This window comes from Lampris incognitus, chromosome 20 (assembly GCF_029633865.1).
Source record: "Lampris incognitus isolate fLamInc1 chromosome 20, fLamInc1.hap2, whole genome shotgun sequence".
In the NCBI taxonomy this organism is placed as follows: Eukaryota; Metazoa; Chordata; class Actinopteri; order Lampriformes; family Lampridae; genus Lampris; species Lampris incognitus.
Window position 1 is genome coordinate 17,819,788 of NC_079230.1, and position 26,837 is coordinate 17,846,624.

A 26,837-nucleotide genomic window follows, 5' to 3' on the forward strand; every position below is an offset into this window, starting at 1 on the left:
AGGAGATGTGTGGTAGTCTGCAGCCCTTCCCGGATCAGCAGAGGGGCTGGAGCAGCGACCGGGGCGGCTCGGAAGAGTGGGGTAATTGGCCGGATACAATTGGGGAGGGAAAAAAGGGGGGAGGGCGAACACCGGAGCTGTGACAGGCTGTCGGGTTCCTCAAAGCATCTCCGGTCTTGAGCGGCTTACACTGTACAGAAAACGGAGAGGCGGCGGTTTTACTTCCCACAACCAAAAAGCAGATTATGTCCAGAACTGACGCTACATACGGTCTTCTTGAGGTGTTTCAAAAGAGGAGAAATGTACGGATGTTGAAGTTGATTGTCACCACTGGTTTTATGTCAGAAAGTGCAGATATGAAACATTTTGTTAGTTGAAGCTGTAATACTTTCCCTTGACTGTCCTGCCATTGGTACATGGACCATCTGGATGAAAGCCAGTCAACCAGCCAGATGTGACGAAGGCCTTAAATCAGCAATGCCATCCTCAGTAGTTTGCTGTTTGGACACCTGAGGGCCGAGGCCTCCTGAGTGGCTTGTGCCTGAACAAGGCGGCGTGATGTCGCTGGTGGTGGACGAGACGGCAGGGGACTTGCCGGTCCGAGACGTAGGACTTATGAGAGGAAGACTGATGCCAAACATCCCAGGTGTATATGTGTGCAGATGTGTGTCTTTCTATGTATTTTGCATATGTTTTTTTTATATTGTTATTTATTTTTCATGTTTTTGTGTTTAGGTGCATGGGTTTGTGCATACATATACTATATCAGTTTGCGTGTGCATGTTTCGTTGTCTGTGTTTCTTTGTGTGTGACTGTTTGCATCTCTGTATGTAGTGTTTTAACTTGCTGTGTGCGGACACTAAAGCCAGGCTGCATCTCTCTGTTGTCTCCTCAGATACTGTGCGTGATGTGAAGCCGTGGAAGAAGCCCCAGCTCATGAAGCTAAAAGGTGAAAATGTGGATTAAAGAACAAACAAAAAAAAACGTCCCCCCGAGAAAAATTTCAACTCAGAATTTGATGTTCAGCTTTGGAAAATGGTTGTACTTCTTGAAGAAACAGTTGTGAAGATAAAGCTAAAATTCTTGTGTTTTTAACTTGGTTGATTAAATGGTTAAATGAACGTTCTGACCTCTGTCTTCTCTCACCCTCTTTCCCTAAGCTCACTACCTGTCTCACCTATCTTTCCGTCTGTCTGTCTGTCTGCCTGTCTGTCTGCCTGCCAAATAGACCACCAGCGTGTGTTTCGGGTTCCCAGGGAGCACCTGGAGGATCAGTGTCTCCGCCTGCAAGACGAAAACACCGTGCTGAGACAGCACACACGCACACAGGAACAGAGGCTGCGCCGGTAACACAAGCACACACACACACACACACACACACACACACACACACACACACACACACACACACACACACACACACACACACACCCACCCAGGAGCAGAGGCTGCATAGATAACCCATTGTTTTGACTGTGGGACTAACTGGCTTGTACAGTGATACTGTATAGACAACCTGTTAAGCTGGAAGTGTAGTCCTTTATGAATGGAATGACAGGCAGGCTGAAAAGACTGAATTTAGGACAACTGACAAATTTTCAGGCATGAGGCATGACAGCCTCCTATTTACACAGACTGGAACAACTATATGATCCTCCCACACGCTACGTCCCCCTGGTGAAACTACTCACTGTCAGGTGAAAAGAAACGGCTGGCGACTCCGCATGTCTTGGAGGAGCCATGTGGTAGTCTGCAGAGGGGTGGAGCAGCGAGCGGAAGAGCTCGAGAGAGTAGAGTAATTGGCCTGGTACAATTGGGGAGAAAAAGGGTGGAAAGGAGTATTGTTTTTGACCATGACATGCCTTGATAAGCATCCATGGTCCACCTCAGAGGCTGTATAGTGAAATGGTGGGAAGTTTAATAATGAAGGGATCAGAGACATGGCTGAAAACTTTTTTTCTCCCCAATTGTCAATTGTATCTGGCCAACTACCCCACTCTTCCAAGCTGTTCTCGGTTGCTGCTCCACTCCCTTTCTGCCGATCCGGGGAGGGCTGCAGACTACCACATGCTTCGTCCGATACATGTGGAGTCACCAGCCGCTTCTGACAGTGAGGAGTTTCGCCAGAGGGACATAGCGCTTGGGAGGATCATGCTATTCCCCCCAGTTCCCCCTCCCCCCTGAACAGGCGCCCTGACTGACCAGAGGAGGCGCTAGTGCAGCGCCTGGGACACATACCCACATCTAGCCCTTACGGCTAAGAACAGTATGCAAAAAGTCCATGGTTACAGTCCACACCAACTAATGTTTGGGCAAAATCCTAATCTCCCCTCTGTTCTAGTTCATAGGCCAGCTGCTCTAGAGGGCACACCTGTAAGTACTCAGGTGGGACAGCTTTACCTGCTTCTAGGAAAGCATTCACTGAATCTGAGTGTTCGGAGAGGATAAGGAGAGCTTTGTGCAAACAGCTCAGACCCACAGATGAGAAGTGTGAGGCAGAGGTCAAAATATATTACCCTGGCCCATGGTGTTCAAGCCCTAGCCAGGCCCCAGCTCAACAAAGTCTGCAATTTTTCAGCCCAACCCGAGACTGATACCAATATGACTTTAAGCTGATGCGCGCTCTCTCTGATACACACAAACACACACACACACACAGCATGGTCTTCTGTCACATATAGCGCACGCGCACATGTGTATGTTTAATATTTATAATATAATCAGTGGCACGGTGGCGCAGTGGTTAGCGCGGTCGCCTCACAGCAAGAAGGTCCTGGGTTCAAACCCCGGGTAGTCCAACCTTGGTGGGTTGTTCCGGGTCATCCTCTGTGTGGAGTTTGCATTTTCTCCCCGTGTCTGTGTGGGTTTCCTCCGGGTGCTCCGGTTTCCTTCCACAGTCCAAAGACATGCAGGTCAGGTGAATCGCTATGCTAAAAATTGTCCCTAGGTGTGAACGTGCGCGCGCAATTCGGCCCTATGATGGCCTGGCGGCCTGTTCAGGGTGTCTCCCCACCTGCCGCCCAATGACTGCTGGGATGGGCTCCAGCATCCCCGCGACCCTGAGAGCAGGATAAGCGGTTTTTATAATGGATGGATGGATGGATGTTAATGTGGGTTTGTTACCAAATGAACCCATTCACCCCACCTCAAAAACCAGGATGTCCACCAGGCTGATGCGTCTGCGACAGGGCCGTCAGGGGCTTGAAGGTGGGAAGGAGAGAGACATGGAGGACACAATTCAGCAGCTGGAGGCTCATGTAGCAACTCTGGAAAGCCAGAAGAGGGCGATGCAGAGCAAATTGAGTCTGGCTAAGCAGCACATCATGGACCTAGGAGGACACACACGTCACAGATTCAGTAAAGGTGGGTGAACACGGTGTGATAGCGGTTGTGTGACCAAGTTAAATCTAATTGTTAAACTCACCGGAGTAGAAAAGTTTCACCCGGGTTAACTTGGCCTCAAGATTTAATTTTTGAATTCTGACTTTGCTCGGTCAGTGCTGGGGGGCGGGGGGGGGGGTAAAGTCATCAAATTCAACCACTGGAAATGGGTGGTCAAATTTTCCACGACTGTTAGCTTCATGTTTGTCTCTTCACCCTCTCCTCGTTGGTCCTCTTCCTGCTAACAGGAAGGGGGATGGATGGAGAGGGCGGAGTCAGGAGAGCCGCCCACACAGCCCCGCCTCTCTACGGCCCCACACTGGAAGACACCAGGGAACAGATAGAGAGATTGTAAGTGTCTAGTGTGTGTGTGTGTGTGTGTGTGTAACGGATAGAAGTTGTTGTCTTATAGTATGTGTCTGCTGTGACTATCTCTGTCTGTCATTCTCTCCCATCCCCTCCGCCACAGACACTCTCTGCTCAGGTCTGTGTGTGAATCAGTGCCCTACTCTAACCAGAATAAAATCAAAGTTTAAATAGAAGTTTAAATAGTTCATACAGTTTGCCAGAGCTTCTCTTGCACATTAGAGCCATTCTGGTAAAGAATGACTAATTAGTGCGGCTTAGTCTATAGGTTTTTCTTTTGCTTTTTTTCTTTCAGTTGTTAAGTGTCCTTCAAAAATCTTATGCAGGATTTTCAAAATGTCAGGAGTTGAGAGAAATCGATACCACTGTTCTTCCTCTCTTCGTGGTTCATTTTCAACAAGGTCACCATGACGTCGTGAAACAGGAGCAATACTGAGTTCATCTATGTCAACTACAACTTGACATAAAGGGTAGCATAGTAAAATGGGATGTGCATGTGTATGGTTTCTGCAGGACACTGACTTTTTACATAGAACACCTTAAACCTTTCAAGATTGTGTTAATCTGCATTTTGATACAACTTTGAGCCAACCGGACTGATTTCTGCTATTGTTCTACCTCTATCTCTTTTTCCCAATTCGCCCATCTACGTTGCTGCCATCGCTCCATTCATCCCCCACATAATAATTGGCATTACACCTTCATAACCCCACCCCCCTCCCCTCCCTCTGCCGGGCCTCACTCCTTCCTCAAAAAAAATCCCAAACCCACCCTCCTCCCATCCATCCAATTCATTACCCCCCCTCCCATCATCCCACTTTCTCCTCATCCCTCCCTCTTTCTTCCTCCATAACCTCCAACCATCTCACTGCTCTGTGACCGCCCCATCATCCACTCCCCCGCCACCCCCCACACACACACATAGCAGGTCCAGTGTGATAGAGACCCAGCAGGTGAGGGTGTCAGAGTTGGAACTGGCTGCCCAGGCACTCAGAGACACCCTGAAGGAGAAGGAGAAAGAGATAGAGGGAACCATGAAGGAGATGAGGAAGCAACAGGTGGAAGGACACAGGTGAGCACAGCGGTAACGCACACACGAAACACACACAGCTGTTTATTGGTAGCATCGTTATGAACGGTAGCAGAACTAGTCTATTTACTATGAATGAAGACATTATATATTTTTTTCCCTTTCTGTCAGATTAACCATCAGAGACAACGTGGACGTCATCCGACTGCAGAAGCAGCTTTCAGACAAGAGCACTGCCCTGAGAGTCACACAGGAGAAGTTCAACGACTTGCAAGAGGTCACACAGCCATTCATTCATTCATTCGCTCAGTTTCACACTCACACACAATCGTTAATAATCCATACAATCTATAAGATCTCTCCTCTTATTTGTGGCCTAATCTGTTGCTTTTAAACACAGAGAAACTCTTCAAATTCTTCAGTGAACGCACCAGTAGTAGGGATAGGATGGGGATTTCTTTCTTTCTTTGTCGCTGTCTCTCGTCCCGTTTTTCTTTCTGTCCCTCTTTTTCATTAGTTTGTCTGCTGACGTCTTTCAACAATATTGGCGTAATGAAAAGCTGCCAGACAAATGTTCTCTGTCCTTGTCTCTCTGCCCCCCCCCTTTGCCCATCGTGATATACTGTCACTCCTATTCTTCATCTGAAGGCGTATGAGAACCAGCTGGAGGAGGTATGCTAAGCACCCCAGTACACAAACAGCCCTTTCAATATCTCTAACAAGGCCACAAAGCTTTACCAAGTCATTTCGATCCACTTGTATTACCACTTATAACCCCTGTGTGTGTGTGTATGTGTGTGTGTGTGTGTGTGTGTGCCTCTCCAGAGCCAGCGGTCACTGAAAGAGAGCCAAGGGGCTCTGCTGGAGAAGGTGGAGGAGTTGAGCGAGCAACTAAAACAGGAGAGACAGAGATCATTGGTGCTGGAGGGGCAACTTACCACTGCCACCTTGTCCCTGCAGGCCTTGGAGGAGGTGATAAAGATTTCTACGTACACATACACACACACACACACACACACACACACACACACACATACACACACACACATACACATACATGTGAACCTGGGGGAGTCATGGTTGGGTTGGTCTTGTCAAATATCCATCAATCCACTAGCCAAGCCGCTTATCCTGCTCTCAGGGTCGTGGGGATGCTGGAGCCTATCCCAGCAGTCATTGGGCAGCAGGCGGGGAGATACCCTGGACAAGCCACCAGGCCATGACAGCTCCAGTCAAGCACAGATGTGCATCATTGACTAAACAATCACAACGTTCAACATTACCTCTCGCTCTCTCTGAAACCTGTGATGTTCAGTATTAGGGGAATACACCTTTAAGGACACAGGGAATTATGGGATAGTAAACAGAGCAGCCACGGGAGCGGGAAGGTAGACGAGGGTCAGTCAGATTATGTGCACGTTATGCATGGAGCGAAATAAACATGCCGAAGTTCCACGGCTAATTCAGAAACGGTGTTATCATCTGTGAGAGTGAAAAGTAGGTCATTACAAAACCCTACCAAAATTGTGCTGGAAAAGTGCCTGCCAGTGGCGTCACTGGCCGATAATCCATGAACTGCTGTCTTTATATGGCATTTGGTAGCATTCACTGCAACAGCTGCAACAGCTGCATGCTGCGTTATTCGTATTTTCTTACACAGTGCAGCCTATTGGCAAACCATGAAGTGAGTTTTCATATTCCAGAGACACATTGATGGACTGCATTTTACATAATGCCTTTCTAGATGTAACAGCCACTCAAGGCACTTAACAATTAATTGATGCCTCACACACACACACACACACACACACACACACACACACACACCGTCATACATCGATGGCAGTGTCAACCACGCAAGGTAACAACCAGCTCATTGGGAGCAGTTAGGGGTTAGTGGTCTTGCTCAGTGACATCTTGAAATTTTTGTAACGGGGAGCTGAGGATCGAACAGGCAACCCTGCAGTTACCAGACGACCTGGTCTACCTCCGAGCTACTGCCGCCACGACACACAGAAGACTGCTCATTATGATGGCTGCTAATGGCTAATGGCCACTGAGAGTGGCCATAAGACCGGTGGTGGTAGACGGGGTCAGTGAGACCAATCTGAAACCAAAAAATTACATATGACACCCAAGAAACAGCTTTCCTTTTCTGCCAGGGTACCCTTGTGCAAGACATGGAACTTAACCCCTTCCTGCTTAGTCATCGTTGGGCTCTTTAAATAGGAATGGCAGCCCTCGATACCACAATATAAACTGTAAGAGACAAAGTGGGATCTCTCTCTCTCTCTCTCTCGCTCTCTCAGCTCGAGGCGAGGATATCAGACCTGGAGGGTGAGAAGGCTTTGCTAAAAGAAAGCTACAACACTCTCCTGGAGAGGTAAGGGCTAATATCTGTTACCTCAATCAAATCCACACCGTACATATCATGAACCATGACCTTGACTCCGCCATCAAAACCCTGAACATAAGATCCATAATGCTGACCAGACAGTTAGAGAATTAACCATTCACTCTTTTCCGATGTTGGACTAAACTCCTTGTCGTAATGTGTCAGTTAGTTGTACCTCTAGCAGTAATCTTTGTCATGAAAACTGCTGGATTTTGATTTCTGTGTATTCTTTGTTTTAGTAATGCCCTTTGTTTGGTCCTTTTTCTGCATATGAAAGACAGCACCCACTATCAATTACCTAAAAAAAAATTATTGAGAGACACTCGAGCTCGATGTTGATTTTAAAATCACTTCGAGCTGCATCCATATGTAAGTTTATTGCCCGAGTTGTCTTTTTTTTTCCTTTTACTCTTTGTCCATCTGTCTGTACCACTTCTCAGTACATTAAGCACACAAAGTCAGCACCACAGCCAGGCGCACAACCGAGACGACAAGGTGCCAGACGACGATGCGGAGAAAGAGAAGGATGAAATCTGGAGGATGGATGTCCAGAGACTGCAGGAGATGCTGCAAGCGGAACGAGAGGAGAGGAGGAGGCTGGAGGAGGAGAAGGAGAGACTGAGGCAAGAGAAGGAGATATCAGAGGAACAGAGGGGGCAAGACAGAGGTAGGCGGTCCCACCAAGTTTTGTTTCAGATGCGCTTTGCTGAAAGAATAAAGTGGCACTTTAACGTCACATCTGTTTTTGCTAAGCCATCATGTGGAGTCTTGCTTAATGCTCAAGGTTGATGCTGCCGTCTTGAACAGTTGGTCTTCCAGGATAATATGTTAAATAATCAAGGTGTCCGGGTGGCATGGCGGTCTATTCACCCCCACTCAAAAAAAAAGGGGGGGGGTGGTCCCGAAAATAAATAAATAAATCGACTTTTTTTGCCGTTCTTTGATCAATTCTGCAACTCTTTGATCTAATGACAGGAAAACAACAGAGGCGTCAGCTACAAGGTTTCAAAATGGAGTCTCTAGAGGCATTTTCACACACACACACACACACACACACGCACACACACACATTTCAAAATGATATGGTACATCAGATTGTCACTGTATGATGTACACGCCACAAAACACAGGTTATTAATTTCTTTTTACTGAATTCTTAAATTCTTCATTTTCAAGATTATTTTAATGTTTGAAAATAACATGACACTTCATGTTTTAAACAAAATGCCCAAATAAAACTTATATATACGTTTATATCTGATTCAGTTCCTACAGAACCAACAGAATGGCTAATAGTTCAATCTCAACTCGAGTATTTCAAATGGTAAAATGAATACTTTAAACATTGCTTTGTTTTCTGTGTTGTGTCTCTCAGACCTGTCTGTGCGGATTCGGGATGAGCGGGAGCGGCTGGAGAGGCAGGTTCTCCAGTACAGAGAGCAGGTTTCCACTCTGCAAACCAGGCTGGACTCTGTCACCATGGTCAGACATAGCAAGCTGTCAATCAGCATTTTGTTTTACTTTCATCCACCTCACCTCGGGGCTGGTTTTTGGTTTTTGAATCTTGTTTTCCATCCCCATTCTGACGTGTGTCTCCCCTCCTCTCGTTCAGGAGTTTGATATGAGTGTCGAGGAGCTCAGTGAAACCCTCTGGCAGATCAAGGTTTGCATATTCGTTTTTATCTTCGCCATTGTGTCCAGTCTTGACAGTTTGCTTTCACTTTAAGTAAAAACGAGTTTCTCGCCTTCATTTGTGACATCCATGAGGTTACATTATGGTTACTTCTGCCGTCATCACTTCACTCACCTTTACACAATGTTTTCACATCTTGACTGAAATGTTTCCTATTTAAAATACAGGATTAGGGAACGGCTTTCTCTTTGTCTTTTATTTATCAAAATATATATGATGTGTGTGTGTGTGTGTGTGTGTGTGTGTGTGTGTGTGTGTGTGTGTGTGTGTGTGTGTGTGTGTGTGTGTGTGTGTGTGTGTGTGTGTATGCTCTGCATCCGGGTAGCATGGCGGTCTATTCCGTTGCCTACCAACACAGGGATCGCCGGTTCGAATCCCCATGTTACGTCCAGCTTGGTCGGACATCCCTACAGACACAATTGGCCGTGTCTTCGGGTGGGAAGCCAGATGTGGGTATGTGTCCTGGTCGCTGCACTAGCGCCTCCTCTGGTCAGTCCGGGCACCTGTTCGGGGGGTAGGGGGAACTGGAGGGAATAGCGTGATCCTCCCACATGCCTTGTCCCCTTAGCGAAACTCCTCACTGTCAGGTGAAAACAAGAGGCTAGCAACTCCAAATGTATCAGAGGAGACATGTGGTAGTCTGCAGCCCTCCCCGATTCAGCAGAGGGGGTGGAGCAGCGACCGGCACAGCTCGGAAAATAGGGTAATTGGCCAAGTACAATTTGGGAGAAAAAAAATAATATATATATATATATATATATATATATATATTCTTTTTTCTTTTTTCTTTTTCTTTTTTTTTACAGGCATTTCGGCTCCAGCAGGAGAGCAAGGAGGGATTGCGATTCCTAAAGGATGATGGAAAGTTGGAGGAGTCGTCCCGTGAGCTGGCAGACATTCAGGCCTCGCATGCTGAGACCGTATTGGAATTACAAAAAACCAGAGACTTGTTACAGCTTGAACATCGCATCACTAAAGACTTACAGGTAACTCCCGACACTCACAGTACACACACATTTGCACACACAGGGATATAGACACACACACACACACACACACACACACACACACACACACACACACACACACACACGTGTCATGTTAATGCTGTGAGCTCATGGTTCCCATATCATCTAACTGGCTATTTCAAATCTTTGCTTACTGAATATCCGTTCCTCCCATCTTCTGTATCTCCCATACCAACTTCCTGACTGTGTGCGTTTCTCTTCCTAAGGAAGAGTGTAACACAGTAAACCAGAGGTTAGAGAGAGAGGGGGAAGAGAGCAGGAGGAGGATGGCGGAGAAAGACAAGCTGCTAACAAAGAGAGCTCTTCAGATTTACACTTTGCAAGGTAGGAAGTAATTGGTCGCGTTACATTCACTTCTGTGGTAATCACAAAGATGACAATGGCCGGGCATCTGGGTAGCACAGCGGTCTATTCCATTGCCTATCAACATGGGGATCGCTGGTTCGAATCCCCATGTTACATCCTGCTTGGTCGGGTGTCCCTACAGACACAATTGGCTGTGTATGCGAGTGGGAAGCCGGATGTGGATATGTGTCCTGGTCGCTGCACTAGTGCCTACTCTGGTCGGTTGGGGCACCTGTATGGGGGGGAGGGGGAACTGGGGGTAATAGCATGATCCTTCCACGCGCTACATCCCCTCGGTGAAACTCCTCACTGTCAGGTGAAAAGAAGCGGCTGGTGACGCCACATGTATCGGAGGAGGCATGTGGTAGTCTGCAGCCCTCTCCGGATTGGCAGAGGGCCTGGAGCAGTGACCAGGATGGCTCAGAAGAATAATTGGCTGGGTACAATTGGGGAGAAAAATAAAAAATAGAGGAATTACTCGGGATCTTGGCCAAGTTAACTTTGAATGAGGAGCCACACTGACAAAAGACAAGTCTTCCTCAAAAACTATCTACAGTTTTTTCTTTTTTTTGCAGAACATCTCAGAAGAGTGGGGTAATTGGCCAGATACAATTGGGGAGCAAAAGGGGAGAAAATTCCACACAAAAAAAACAAGATGACATTGGCCAGTATCACTGTAACTGTCCCCAAAACAACTTTATTGGGACGGGCATGTGGAAGCCTCTGTCCATCATTTTATTGGGCTGTTGCGCTGATTTAAACACTTCTGATTTTGACAGTTTTGGGGGGAATGATGCATCTCACCACATCAACTCTGTTCAATTGCAAATGGACACAGAATTGGTCCAGAAGGGGAATTTATTGATCTGTTATTTTTGAATAATTAACCACTCTCAATCACTCCTTTATCAAATGAATTGATAAAAGCATTTCACAATATTTCTTCTTCCTTTTCTCTATTTCCCTTCAAAAGCCCAATTGAAAGAATTAGCATACAGCCCCAGGAACTACAAACGGACCATACCAATCCAGTACACCTGGCCTGGCGTAGACCAGGAGGTGGTAGAGCCCATCGAAGATGACACCTCATTCGCTCAGCTGAAGGCCGGGGAGTCGCTGTTGGAGATTCACCTCAAGGTCCCTGAACACGCATCTCGTCATTTTGTAAATGGCCAATACTGGCCTGTTTCACACACACACACACACACACACACACACACACACACACACACACACACACACACACACACACACTCACTGTATATACTCACAAATGCACCATAGCACTTTTTTTGTATATTTCTTTTTTTTTCTTTTTTTTTAATGATGGATGAATCGTGACTTGTTTTTCAAATCTGTTGTTTTGCACCTCAAGGCCGCCACCTTTACCCCAGACGGGCTCAGGGACATGGGCAGTCTTCGAGTAGGAGTGGGCGGCGGCGACAGCATCGCGACGTTCTGTACCTACGCCCTCCTGGACTTTGAGGTGCACTCTACTCCGCTGGTCTCGGGCAATCAACCCAACTACGGGTTCACATCCCGCTATGCTCTCTCTGCACGTGACCTGGGCAGGCTAGGGGGTCAGGGGTCAAGGGTCAATGTAGAGCTCCATCAAGCAGTGGGAGGGGTCAGATTTGTGACCCATGGAAGTGGACAGATGTCCCTGGTGGGTGCGATGGAGAGGAGAGGGGAGCGCATCTGTGGACGTGTCAGTATCACAGGTGAGGAAATTGGCATAAAGGTCAAAGGGAAAGGGTCACCGCTCACATACCAACCAATGACACCAACACCAGTGTACATGTTGTTTCTTTTTCAAGAGATTCATGATACTGTCATGATCATACAATATCAGGATATTTCCCATGCATGTTGCAACTGTGAGGCGCTGCTGTATATCAGAATATCCTTCCCTGAAATGACATCGCAGTGTACTGCAATACTTAAGAACACTGAAGTAAAGCAAAGCCATGCCCAAAACATGACTGAGTGATATGCACACTGATGTAACCTACACAGGCCAACTGTTGATGTTCAAAATACTAAAATCTCTCTTTCTCTCTCTGTCTCTCTCCTTCTGTCCATCCAACCCTCCCATTCGCTCCTCCAGGATCTCGGGGTAACACCATTGGCGTTGTAGATTTCTGGGTGCGTCTGTTCCCTCCTGCAGAACCCGTAGACTCACCGGTAGAGAGAGGAACTGACAGAATGAAAGACAGATGGGCAGCAACAGAGCGGAGCCCTGGGCAGCACTATCTAGGCTGGCAGGACATGACACAGGAGGTAAAATATATACATCACAACTACTTAAATTCAGTTGTTTAGCCTAGGTTATCATTTAGGCCAGAAGCATTTCAACTTTTTAAGCCTAAATCAGGTATTTTGTTCTGATGAGTTTCTTTAATTACCCCTGTTAAATGGTGACACAAGGGATTAAATTGTGCTACCTTTTTCCCCAGTATAAATGACAATAAATCCCGCGACCCTGAGAGCAGAATAAGCGGCACAGATACTGGATGGATGGACAGATAAATGACAAGAGTTTCAGCCAATTCTATTATTCAGTATGCTGTCAGTTGTGGCATGGTGGCGCAGTGGTTAGCACAGTTGCCTCACACTAAGAAGGTCCTGGGTTCGAGCCCCAGGGTTGTCCAACCTTGGGGGTCATCCCAGGTCGTCCTCTGTGTGGAGTTTATATGTTCTCCCCATGTCTGCGTGGGTTTCCTCCGGGTGCCTGGTGGCCTGTCCAGGGTGTCTCCCCGCCTGCCACCCAATGACTGCTGCAGGCTCCAGCATCCCTGAGAGCAGGATAGGTAGTTTGGATAATGGAGTATGCTGTTAGTATTTTTACATGCATGATCTATGAGCCTGTCAACAGTGAGTGTAGGTGGAATTACGTTCAGCTCCAAGAAATGAGACCCAATGATGTTGCCATACAAATTCATTTGCTCTGTGTGCATAAGCTATTGTAAATCAGTGCAATTTCATAACACATCATTTGTGGTTTGTGACTTATTGAAATGTTGAATGAGTTCATGTTTCCGTCATCTGTTTCTTGCAGCAGGAATTGTTTGACTTTGGAGGAGGGGTACCAAATGAGATTATAATAGTGATGGAGCGCTGCGTGGGCCTCAGTGCACGCTGGCCAGGACTACTTCCTGACGCCTACCTTACATACCGCTTCTACGATTTGCCCCCCCACGTATCTCCTACAGTCCAGTGCACCGCTGACCCCTTGTTCAATGATGCCGTTAGCTATCCTCTGGCAGTAACAGCTGACGTTTTGCAGTATCTGAGGTATGGTTGTCTCGCAGTGGCTTTAATATCTTAATATCATTGTGGAAACTAGTTTTGCCAGTGATGTTCCCAAATTGTCAGTTTAAGGCACTGCATTGTACTCCACATGTAACACTTTTCATGGCCTTGCAACCGAGATCTAGGTACAGAATGTGGCAATGTAAATACATCAGCAATGTATGTGTATCTGTAGAGTCTAATGTAGCAGCATTAATATGCAGTAGTCACAAGATGCAGGATGTCACAGAAAGTTGAATCAGTTTATCTGGACACAACGTTTATTGAGAGAAACGTTTCGTCACTCATCTAAGTGACCTCTTCAGTCTAAACTGGCTGCAGGTATACCCACCCTTATAAACAATACAGTGGCATAATGACTGAAACCAACAGTCGGTTTCATATGCAAATAGGCATGACCATCAACTAGAGTTATAATGGCTGTGTGTACTATTCACAGAGGATTGGGGAATATTTGCAATCACAGCATTGTAAGATGGTGACAGATGTACTCTTAGCCCCCCCCCCCCCGGTTCAGGGATGGTCATTCCCTCTTAACACAGATGCCTCTTTGACTCCCCGTTCAAACCAGCGTTCCTCCCTATCAAGGATGTGCACATCCCCATCCTTGAAAGAGTGGCCACTGGCCTGTAGATGGGTGGAGACTGCAGAGTCCTGGCCTGACGTGTTAGCTCTCCTGTGTTGTGCCATCCTCTTGGCCAGCGTCTGTTTGGTTTCCCTGATGTACAAATCACGGCCATCCTCACAGCACTTAACAGTGTACACTATATTGCTCTGTTTGTGCCAGGGGACCCGGTCCTTGGGGTGAACCAATTTCTGGCGCAGTGTGTTTTGGGATTTAAAAGCAACTGAGATGCGGTGTTTGGAAAATACACATCCCAGCTTTTCCAAAACTTCGGCCACATACAGGATCACTACTGTTTACGCTTAAGCAGCTGTTGTCCTTCTCCTATCTTCCATCGGCTGGTACACTGTTTGGGCATCTTCCTGGCTTTGACAAACACCCAGTTAGGATAACCACACTTACAGCAATTTGCATATGGATCTGGTTGTTGGTTTCGGTCATTATGCCTCAGTATTGTTTATAAGGGTGGGGATACCTGCAGTCAGCTGAGACTGAAGAGGTCACTTAGATGAGTGACGAAACATTCCTCTCTCGATAAACATTTCGTCCAGATGAACTGATTCAACTTTCTGCGATTTTCTTACCTGGATTATTGAACATGCATAAAGACAAGATGCAGGATGGTTCACTGCCTGAAACCTCATTCTCCATTTGAAAAAAAAAGTCATTTCAAAGTTTAGTAAAGGTCTGTGATTGACACGGAGAAACTACCAACTGATCTCATTCAGCTAGTTAAATGTTGTCTTTTAATAGCATGCATATGAATTATGAAGCAGCAATTTACTCACAGGCAACCTATTGCTAGCAAAATGCTAACTACCATTTTATCAGTAAGGTTGCTCTTGTTAGTAGCCTGCATTACCACTTCAGAATTCATAAGAGTGCTACCGTAAGACAGTACTTGTCTTGTAGATCAAAATCAGTAGTTGATTTGATCCTGTGTGAAACCCAGATCTTATTCAGGGAGATTTAGGTTTTCCAATAATGAAAATATAACGGAGATTTTGGCGTTTGAACCATCAGCCACCTTGTGGCTAATTTTGTCTTAAAAGTGACAACATCCGGGTAGCATAGCGGTCTATTCCGTTGCCTACCAACACGGGGATCGCCTGTTCGAATCCCTGTGTTCCCTCCGGTTTGGTCGGGCGTCCCTACAGACGCAATTGGCCGTGTCTGCGGGTGGGAAGCCGGATGTGGGTATGTGTTCTGATCACTGCACTAGCGCCTCCTCTGGTCAGTAGGGGCACCTGTTGGGGGGGAGGGGGAACTGGAGGGAAATAGCGTGATCCTCCCACGTGCTACGTCCCTCTGGTGAAACTCCTCATGGTCAGGTGAAAAGAAGTGGCTGGCGACTCCACATGTATTGGAGGAAGCATGCGGTAGTCTGCAGCCCTCCCCGGATCAGCAGAGGGGGTGGAGCAGCGACCGGAATGGTTCAGAAGAGTGGGGTAATTGGCCAGATACAATTGGGGAGAAAAAGGGGGAAAGAATCCACAAAAAAAAAAGTGACAACATGGCTTGGCCGCTCTATAGTGTGTATAAGAAATGATCATACGTCACATTTGTATGCATTTTTTTTGTATTCTAGGATTTTTTATTATTATTATATTGACACTTTTTAACCACATATTATCCCAGGTCTGGCAGTCTGTGGGTGTATGTGTTTGATGACAGTGATGATCAGACACCATCAGCCTACCTGGCCAAGACCCCTGTCCCTCTCCTGGCCCTGGCCACAGGCAGAGAGATCAGAGGTGAGAGAAAGAAGAGGGGAAAAAACGAGGGGTCAGATTACAAACCCAGACAAAACTTCTCAACTCTGGGGTCGGAATGATTTTTGCTGTTGTGGGAAGATCGTTGCTCCAATAATACAATAATACACTGCCTTAAAAAAACTATGACAGGGTAAGCTATAGTGTGTGTATCAGTCAACATTAAGTAAAATCTATTTAAACGGGGTTGTGAATTAAACATCGAGTACAGAAAAGGTTAAGAAACACGAACATGAAGGGTTGAATCAATTGAAATATTAAGGCGGGAAAGTTTTGTTTTCTTTTACATGTGTGGTTTGGTTGCTTTTCTGGGCTTATACAGCACCATTTAGTGGGAAAAGGATTTGATAATCAATATCCTTGTCATTTATCAATACACGGTGTAAATGATGTGGCTGTCCCATGTGCTGCAGTACCTATGACTGTAAATACCCGGCCTAGATAGTGAAGAGTGGGGAGGATGGGTGTGAAAAAAAACGTACCGAGTGGGCAACTAATATGACAGATGTGTCCTTGATTTAGGCACTTAACACTCAACACTGGAAGCCAGGAATGACCTTCATTTATTTGAGTGATAAAATGAACTCTTGCATCCGGGTAGTGTAGCGGTCTATTCCGTTGCCTTCCAACATGGGGCTCGCCGGATCAAACCCCCATGTTACCTCCGGCTTAGTCAGGCAACCCTACAGACACAACTGGCCGTGTCTGCGGGTGGGAAGCCAGATGTGGGTATGTGTCCTGGTCGCTGCACTAGCGCCACCTCTGGTTGGTCGGGGCTCCTGTTTGGGGGGGGGGACTGGGGGGGATAGCGTGATCCTCCCACACACTACGTCCCCCTGGTGAAACTCCTCACTGTCAGGTGAAAAGAAGTGGCTGGTGACTCCACATGTATGGGAGGAGGCATGTAGTAGTCTGCATTCCTGCCCGGATCGGCAGAGGGGATTGAGCAGCGACCGGGACAGCTCGGAAGAGTTGGGTAATTGATCAAGTACAATTGGGTAGAAAAGCGGAAAAATGAAAGAAAAAAAAAAAGAACTCTTACCACCTCCAAACAGATGGTGTAGTCGTTTGGAAACTGCATCGGAACAAGAGTCCAAAGTGAAAGGGATGGCTGACTTTGCTTTTTTCCCTCTAAACATCTCTTTAAATGGTGGAGATTAAAGAGACTCTTTCCTCTCCACCAGGTGACTACGTTCTTAGGGATCCAGGCGGTGGTCCGCGGGGCATGGCCAGGGTGCAAATAAAATGGAGGTACCCTTTCCAACCACCGGCGGAGCTCCTGCAATGGAAGGACATGGACAGAACGGTGAAAGTGATGGAGAGGCAAGGGAGGGGTGTTGAAAGACAGGACAGCTCATTGGAAAATCAGAGGAGGGAGGTGAAGAGCAGAGAGGAGGCTGAGGAGTCACAGAGGCCCATTGCCAAGCCAAGAGTTAAGGTGAAATATTTTTGCTCTTCAATATCCTCTGTCAGTTTGTCTCAACCCAGAAAAGTGTAAAACTAAGTTAAAATGCATTATCAGACAAGTCTCTTATTTGCTCCGCAGTAGTTTTAACAGCTGTTTATCCCTCACAGACTCAGATAGTGACGACAAGAGAGACAAAACCAGTGCAGAAAGAAGGAAAATCTCAGGTGACGTTTCAGGAAAATATCCCAGATTATTAAAGTGTTTTGCAGTGCAGCTATTAACCATTATAAACTATTATTTTCAATATTCAGCCCAAGCCTCAGCCTCTCCCTGCTGGCTTGAGAAGACCGAAGGAGGTGAAGTCAGAGCAAACTGCCCCCATCACATCACAAACCACCCCACTTCAATCTCCAGACAGAAAGAGATCCACAAAAAGGTCGCCGAACTCTTACCAGGACACACCCCGCATCCCCTCTCAGTTACCAACCAGCAAGTAAGTTGATGATTATTGGGGGGGGGGGGCAGATCTGGTTTGCTGTCTTGGATGAATAATTTGCTTTGTCGCTGATTTTTCCTCAAATTCGGTGTTGTTGGCATTATGGTAATATTTGTCACTGTGGTGAAAAGATTTGAGTTGACATTATCATCACATGAGGCCGTAAAGTAACATAGGTGTAACCAAATATGATAAATTGGGAAGTTCCAAGGCTCCAGTATCCCCGCGACCCTGAGAGCAGGAGAAGTGGTTTGGATAATGGATGGATGGATGGATGGATGAGAAGTTCCACAGGACATCAGGTGATGTGTGTCTTCCTCAAGTCCTCTACCAGAGGCCTGGGAGTTTGAGGGTTCTGCGCAGTATCTTAGCTGTTCCTAGGACTTCATTTTTCTGGACAGAGACCAAAGATGTTGTTCCTGGAATCTGCTGGAGCCACTCTCCCAGTTTGGGGGTCAAAGCCCCTAGTGCTCCTATTACCACTGGGACTACTGTGGATTTCACCTTCCATATCCAATCTAGTTCTTCCTTCAGCCCTTGGTATTTCTCTAGCTGCTCATGCACTTTCTTCTTGATGTTGCCATTGTTCAGGATTGCTACATCGATCACTACTGCTGTCTTCTGTTCCTTGTCAACCACCACAATGTCTGGTTGGTTAGCCAGTTAGCCAGCACCTGCTTGTCAATCTGAACCTTGAAGTCCCACAGGATCTTAGCTCTGCCATTCTGACTTTCTCAACTACCTTCGGCGGTGTTTCCCACCCAAATATAGATAGATAGATAGATAGATAGATAGATAGATAGATAGATAGATAGATAGATAGATAGATAGATAGATAGATAGATAGATAGATAGATAGATAGATAGATAGATAGATAGATAGATAGATAGATAGATAGATAGATAGATAGATAGATAAGACAGAGTTAAAAAAAACACACACACACACAAAAACTTATTCTAATCTCATTTAAGATTTCCGGAAAGAGTTTCTCCCAGACGATCACCTGCATTGGAGTTGCCCAGATCTCGCCCTGCCTCCTCTTTGTCAACCAGGAGCTCTGCCAGCGATGCTCGGGTTCAGGTACGAGCTTTTTTTTTCTTTTCTTTTTTACTGTGTCTCTTTTTGGCAGATAATAATAAAATTTGGAGGAGTTAACTGTAGAAGAAAAGGAATGAGATCTATCTATTGATCTATCTCTCTGTCTATTTATTTATTTGAAACGTCAAAATAATCAAACGATGACGAGAGAATTACTGAACACTAAATGAAATGATGGATGAAACAGTGGAGCTCACCTTCCATTTTTTCCTCCGGAACAGGAGCCTATGGATGAGGAGGAGGAGCTGGAGAAGAAAAGGAGCGAGAGTGGTAATTGTTAATGAATTGTACAATAAGTGTGAGGAGCTGCCTTGATGATCGATTATGTCCTTAGCAAATTATTACAGAAGCATTATTAGAAGACAGTCTTAACAAAGATGAAGAGGTACCACAACGGTATACTCCCTAAGGTTTTAAAGCCCGAATGTGCTGTTTATTTGGCCATGCAAGTTTGGGTATATTCGCAGACTTTATTGACAAGACATTTACACACAAAAGCATTTGAGTGAATTACAACTTTTGACCCTCATAATGAAAATCATCCACAGCTGTAAAATACATGTCAAGCAAATGCCAGGCTATCACATGCCATTTGCTGCTTGTGTCATAAATGCAGCTGGTCAGGTTGAGACAGAAAAATGTCTTCAATCCATTAAATCCAACAATAACCAGTCTGCAGTTGTTCTCGTGAGCTGGTTTGGAAGGAGTAATTTAAAAGACATTTTGAAAGGCTCATCGGTAAGGGAGCGGAGGTGCTGCAGTTTATGAAAAAAGATATCCCCGAATCCCACGTGGACCACTATCCCCCTTGCCTAAACCACATATGTCCGGTATACTGAGTCATTTGACTCAAGCAAAATGTCTGTTGTCCATTAGCAGCTGCCGAGGACAGTGAAGCCCCAGAGTCTGTGGAGTCGTCATCGCACAGCGTCGACAGCGATATCATCATTGTTCCCCCAAAACATAAAACCAGAAAGGTACGGACTCGAGTCAGTTAGACAGACAAATGGAAAGAGGGGATGAGGAAGGAAAATTGACCTTTATCATTGCATTGTATGTATTTCTTTTTTTATTTGTGGGTTAAAGGTCAGTTCTTCCATGTATTGTATCCTGTATGTATTGTATCCTGTATTAGAAAGGCAGATGTTCCATTTTTATGCTGCAGAGAACTGACAGGAAAAGTTGACAGCCAGAATTCAATTTATAGTGTCCCTCTGTTTTTTGCTTATAATAACTGGCGCTCTTTCCAGTTTGCATATTTAAAAAGCATCTGTGGGCATCTGGGTAGCATGGCGGTCTATTCCGTTGCCTACCAACACGGGGATCTCCGGTTCGAATCCTCATGTTACCTCCAGCTTGGTCAGGTGTCCCTGCAGACACAATTGGCCGTGTCTGTGGGTGGGAAGCCAGATGTGGGTATGTGTCCTGGTCACTGCACTAGCGCCTCCTCTGGTCGGTTGGGGCGCCTGTTGGGGGGGGAGGGGGAACTGGAGGGAATAGCGTGATCCTCCCACACGCTACGTCCCCCTGGTGAAACTCCTCACTGTCAGGTGAAAAGAAGCGGCTAGCGACTCCACATGTATCGGAGGAGGCATGTGGTAGTCTGCATCCCTCCCTGGATCGGCAGAGGGGTGGAGCAGCGACCGGGACCACTCAGAAGAGTGGGGTAATTGGCTGGATACAATTGGGAAGAAAAAGCCCCCCCCCCCCAAAAAAGCACCTGTGTTGGTGGGTTAACCTCTGTAGTGGTACCTAGGACCGCTGTCTGAATACAACGGATTTTCCCTGTGTTTCAGGGAGACAAATTAAGAGTCGAGATCCTCTCCCTCACGTTTGGCCCCTCCACTAACGTGGCCTTGGACAAATCGGTGCAGCGTGTTTATGTGGAGTACCGCTTGCTCGGTGTTCCTATGGAGAGCACGGAAACGCCCATGTCCCTCCGCAAACCCACGGAAGGAGAGGAGATTCACTACAACTTCACGAGAGGTGGGTGTGTGTCAATGAGCTGTGTGTGAGTGTCTTTGTGTGTGTGATTTTCGATTTTCATTTACAACACCCTATTTACAACAACCTCTCACCTCCAACCCCTCGTAACCCCCCTCCATCCCTCTAGTGATCTATGTTGATGGTTCAGAGTCGGCTCCGCTACGGCAGTACCTCTACACCATGCTGGAGGGCACTGATCCCAGCCGGGGCAGGTGAGACTGAAAGCTGGATGACTTTTATTTTGAGGGCCTGTGTACATATCTGTGTGCGTCAACCCGCAAAACACAAGCTTAAAAGTGCGTGTGTTCTTATTGTGAGGACAACTGTAAGGGCATTTTCCCACATGTAGCTCATTTGCTTTGTTTCGATTCAGGGGCTAAAATGATACCATAGTTGCTTTTGTCCCTTGGTTTATTTGTGTCCACATGGCAACATTTAAAACAGTGGTCCAAAGTTGTACACAAATGCTGTGCGTGAGCACTGTTCTCTCATTGGTAACAAATCTTACCGGAAGGCTTTGCCTCAGCGCTCCTTTCACCGGAAAATCTAAAGAAGGAGAAGAAGATGGAAGCTTGGGAAATGACTTCAGAGGCAGAGAGTGAAATGAGAATGAGGACACAAGAGGGGGCGGCACGGTGGCGCAGTGGTTAGCGTGGTCGCTTCACAGCAAGAAGTTCCCGGGTTCAAGCCCCGGGGTAGTCCAACCTTGGGGGTCGTCCCGAGTCGTTCTCTGTCTGGGGTTTGCATGTTCGCCCCATGTCTCTGTGGGTTTCCTCCGGGTGCTCCGGTTTCCTCCCACACTCCAAAGACATGTATGTCAGGTCAGTTAGCCATACTATATTGTCCCTAGGTGTGTGTGTGCATGTGTGTGTGGGCCCTGTGATGGCCTGGCAGCCTGTCCAGGGTGTCTCCCCGCCTGCCGCCCAATGACTGCTGGGATAGGCTCCAGCATCCCTGCGACCCTGAGAGCAGGATAAGCAGTTTGGCTTATGGATGGATGGATGGATGGATGTAGATATAAAAGAAGTGTGGAACGTATTTTTGATAATAAAACAGAAAAAAAGTGACTCCTTGCTAGTATGGATGGATGGATGGATGGATGGATGGACACGAGACGTTTGAAAATAAGAAAAAGAGGAGGAATCCATCGAATTGCTGAAGCGATGCTAGTCGGTCATTGGGAACAGAGGAGAAGTATCTCGTTGGGATGATAGCCGTGACAAGAGAAGACGGGATTTTCAAGGACCCACATGAGGTTAGGAAGTTTGTAGGGGGAATGTCTTGATGCATGCTCAGTAATCCAGGTAAAAAATCAAAGAAGGCTGAATCAGGTCATCTGGATACAATGTTTATTGACAGATATGTTTCATCACTCAAATAAGTGACCTCTTCAGTCTAATGCCCCTTTTCCACTAAATGGTAGGGGCTCAACTCGACTCGACTCGACTCGACTCGACTCGCTTCTGTGTCATTTGTCATTACCGTAACCTCAGTGTAGCTGGATTTTCAGCTCTCCATTTTTTTCAGTTTCAAAATGTACTTTTAAGATAACTCCGCTTCGACCGCGTCGGTATTTAACAATACCCGTTATATCAACATAATATCCAGCTCCGTCGAGAATGTAGGCTGCGACTGTGCAAGTGAGTTGTTTCAGGTGGTTGGGTTGATTGCTTTCTCACTGCAAACAAACCGCTCCAGGGTTTGACAGTAAATGAGCCAAGACCCCCCTTTCCTGGGCGTACGAATGCAATTGCTGTGTTCACATATGCCCAAACGAGTCAGTCTCTGGGGGGAAATGCTCCCGGTTTTGAAACAACTGTTTCAAACGAGCCAGGTGTGAAAAGTTTTTTTTTTCTCACTTAAGTTTTAATTGAGTTTTCAAAAAGATATAACAGAACAGTACAACAACATCAACACAAAAAAGAATACAGTAAGATATACAAACAGATAAAAAATAATAATAAATAAAAAAGATGACAATAAATAGCTGTCTGGAAATATTTCAATATTCACACAAATCAGTTAATTAGGCATTCATTTAGTCAGTGTCATTTCCCATATCGTCATCATCATCAGTTCCATAACCTATGGAGGTCGTAGGAGCACAGCTGATGCCTCAACAGGTTCAGTCATCATTGTGTTTCAGTAGGGGGAGTACCTGGTGGTCCCTGTCTCCTCTCCAGGTATGGATGGCCATTGGTTCACAAAGTAACTCATCCGCCCTTTGACAGGTTTTCTTTTTAGTCCTGCTGGGTGTCCACACATCCTCCTCACAACAACCCAAGTGTGGAAGGGGGGTGCCGGTTTAGTCACCGATGACCCGACGGTTGCAGTTTAACGTCATACCCAGGACACCATTTCCCATATAAATTTTAAACTTTTCCCAGTTCTTTTTAAATATATTCTCTTGGACTCTCAAAACGTATGTCAACTTTTCCATAACAAAAATATCTTGGACAATTTCCATCCACTCTTCCTGTTTTGGAGTGTTAACATTAAGCCAATTTTTGGTAACAGCTTTCTTATTTGCTGCAAGTAAAACTTTAGTCAAGTTCGAGATCTTCTCTCATCACAACATCAACAGTGTTACCAAGATACGTCAGAGGGCAGGTGTTTGGGATGTCATATCCCAAAATATTGTTGATACCTACGTTTACATTCTCCCAATACGACCTTATCTTTGTGCAGTTCCAGAAAATATGCGAGTGGTCAGCCTCCATGCTCCCACACAGCCTCCAACACTGTTGTTGGGCAGCAAGTTGCCTGCTTTTTATTTTGGGTGTTCTGAAAAAGAGAGTTAAATTCTCCCCGCAGAATTCCCTCCATATTTGTGAGTTTGTGGATGTACATTGTGTCTCACACATTTGGTACCATTCTTCCTCTGTTATCTGAATCGTTAACGCTGCTTCCCATTTTGCTTTTATGTAGCGCGTTGAGTCCCCCCTGCTTTCCCTCAAAGCTCGGTACAAAGCAGAGATGACCCTAAGCCCCTTCTGTTTGTATGCATCCACAATCAACCCAATCACATTATTTGAGGTTTCATCTGGTTCCTACCTTATCTGTTTTGTAAAGTAGTCTCTTAGCTGCATGTATCTAAAAAAATCTTTATTTTCAGGACCATATTTTGCCTTTAAATCTTGGACGCTCATAAATTCACCATTTTCTAGAACTGTACACATTGCTATAATGCCTTTTTGTGCCCATTCTTTCAATATTGGATCATACACCCCTGGCTTAAACTTTGAGTCATATGCAAACCACCTCAGTGTGCGAACCCCTCACTTTAATTTATAATTTTTCTACTACAACATTTCATATTTCTAACGTAAATGCTACTATTGGATACATAACATGTTTCATTGCCCCTATTAAATATGTGTCTCCCACAAAATCTGGGTCTGGTAACCCTGTATCTCCCTTTCCATTTCTTTCCACCGAGATTCATAGTCCGTCACACCAACGGGTGTGAACGTTTTTAACCAACAGAATGAGAAAATCTTGGCCGGTCCTTGACACTTCAAGGGTCTATTTTAGGTCGAGGAATTGAATTTAGGGTTAAGGTTAGAATTATGATTAGGTTAGGGCAATGGTTAAGTTTTGGCATGTAGTTATGGTAAGGGGCTAGGGAATAAGTGAAGTCAATGAGGTACCTCACAAGTTTGTGTGTGTGTGTGTGTGTGTGTGTGTGTGTGTGTGTGTGTGTGTGTGTGTGTGTGTGTGTGTGTTATGTAGATTAAGGTTCACAGTGGTCAGCGAGCCAATGGATGATTATGAAGAGTGCATTGACGTGGGACATGCCTTCTTGGACCTGCAGGAATTGCTGCTAACAGGAAATGATGTCACCGAGCGACAGATTGACAGTAGGTGTTATGCCTTTAGGCTGGGCTTTGTCGGTTTCTGAGAAAAGCTTCTGCTGTTTTCTTAGACTGTATTCATAATGGCATTTTTTTTAAATGTGGCTAGTCAAAAACTTGCTTAACTTGTCGAGCTTGCAGAGGTACGTTTACTTTGCAGCTTAGATACTGAATTAAAATACAAAACTACTCATCATATGATTAAAGTTTGAAATCAATCTTCCAGGAGCTATACATGACCACCTGTGTGTTTTTGTTTTTCCTGTAGTTGTGAGTGTGGATGATGAACAGGAAGTGATCGGAAAGCTGAAAGTGTCTCTGGAAGCAGCGAAAGCGCTCAGTGGGATATATTGGGAATTTCACAGGAAAAAAGACACTGAGAAGGATGAGACAGAAGAAGAAGGAGAGGAGGAGGAAGAAGAGAAAAGAGAAGATCAGATACAAGTGATAGATTACGATGAAGACAGTGACTTCTACTGATTAACAGGCTGTTATTTATTGGGCCCACCCATAAGTAAAAACATTGGTACATTAAGCCTACCTGTTGGGTTCAGACAGGGAGATGGCATGGGGAGGGGGACAGCTGTTTTTGTTTCCCATATATTCGTGTTTCAGCAATGGAATAAAGGGTCATTTTCAAAAGGCATGTTTGAGACAAGTCTATGTGGTTTTATTATGGTATTTAAATGACCAGCCTCTGGACAGCTAATAAACAGCTGACGGTATTTACCAGCCTGTCAGGAGGCCGGAACATGACTTACCAGCTCAAAGTCTGTTAAGTAAATTGACCGTAAGGGTGCAGCAGACATTAAGCCTATACGACAACTTTTCAAAATAGAGGAATTATGGCGTCCGGGTGGCGTAGCGGTCTATTCCGTTGCCTACCAACATGGGGATCGCCTGTTCAAATCCCCGTGTTACCTCTGGCTTGGTCAGGCGTCCCTACAGACACAATTGGCCGTGTCTGTGGATGGGAAGCTGGATGTGGGTATGTGTCCTGGTCGCTGCACTAGCGCCTCCTCTGGTCAGTTGGGGCGCCTGTTCGGGGGAGGGGGAACTGGGGGAGAATAGTGTGATCCTCCCACGTGCCACATTCCCCTGGTGAAACGCCTCACTGTCAGGTGACAAGAAGCAGCTGGTGACTCCACATGTATCAGAGGAAGCATAAGGTAGTCTGTAGCCCTCCCTGGATCGGCAGAGGGGGTGGAGCAGTGACAAGGACGGCTCGGAAGAGTGGGGTAATTGGGGAGCAAAATGGGGTGAAATCCCCCCCAAAAATAGAGGATTTACTCCAGATATTGGCCAAGTTCACTTTGAATGAAGAGTCACACTGACAAAAGACAACTCTTCCTCAAAAACTATCTACAGTAGCTAGTATTTGGGTCTGGAAAATTTATACAAGTTTTAGACTAATGTTACTGCACAAAAAGCTTGTCTTGAAGCTATTAGCCTGCCTTAAAAAGAGACTGCCAAAGATTTTGTCATGTCTGATTTAATTTAAGTCTTAACCACTATTGAAATCTCTGCTGTCTTGCCTTTCAAATCTCCCATAATTAACTGTATTCGTATGGCAAAAAAGTGGCAGTGCTTTGCATAAAAACAAGAAACAAAAATAAAACTATAACATAGATAATGACATAGACAACAAGCAAATAATTCAAACAGAATAAAACAACACAAACAAACATTAAACACAGGTAAAAAGGGTATAAATTTGAATAAAAGAATAAACCAGTAAAACTAAAAGAAGGCCATTGTAAAGAAGTGAGTTTTAAGATGTAATTTAAAAACGGACACTGATTTTGCCTGCCTGAGATGCTCTTACAGCTGAGGGCCCGAAGTGAAAAAACCCAGTCACCGCTAATGCACATATAGGAATAACCAGGAGACCCCTTTCTGAGGAGCTCAGGCCTTGCTGTGGCTCATAAGGGACCAAAAATGTGTGGCCAGCATGTCTGAAGTGTACCCAGGAGCCTGTTACCCTTTCAGCATCACTCGATGAAAAACTGCAGGAACGGAAGGGTTTAAATAGTTTTAAAGTTGC

At 45.7% G+C, this 26,837-nt stretch overlaps 1 protein-coding gene across 1 annotated transcript; it reads left to right on the forward strand.

The window, feature by feature from the left end:
• The first annotated feature begins 368 nt into the window (after positions 1-368).
• On the forward strand, positions 369-25,331 carry rpgrip1 (RPGR interacting protein 1). The gene is made up of 28 exons (XM_056300177.1): positions 369-646; positions 896-949; positions 1,229-1,346; positions 3,158-3,363; positions 3,630-3,732; positions 3,851-3,865; positions 4,673-4,819; positions 4,949-5,054; positions 5,426-5,449; positions 5,603-5,749; positions 7,087-7,160; positions 7,622-7,839; positions 8,548-8,654; positions 8,785-8,835; positions 9,672-9,851; positions 10,100-10,217; positions 11,212-11,375; positions 11,614-11,959; positions 12,346-12,518; positions 13,297-13,532; positions 15,814-15,929; positions 17,132-17,385; positions 19,175-19,223; positions 19,830-19,930; positions 20,750-20,939; positions 21,067-21,151; positions 24,672-24,799; positions 25,062-25,331. The coding sequence occupies exons 1-28, from the start codon at positions 559-561 to the stop codon at positions 25,271-25,273; spliced, it is 3,810 nt and encodes a 1,269-aa protein (XP_056156152.1). The 5' UTR covers positions 369-558; the 3' UTR covers positions 25,274-25,331.
• Positions 25,332-26,837: the final 1,506 nt, after the last annotated feature.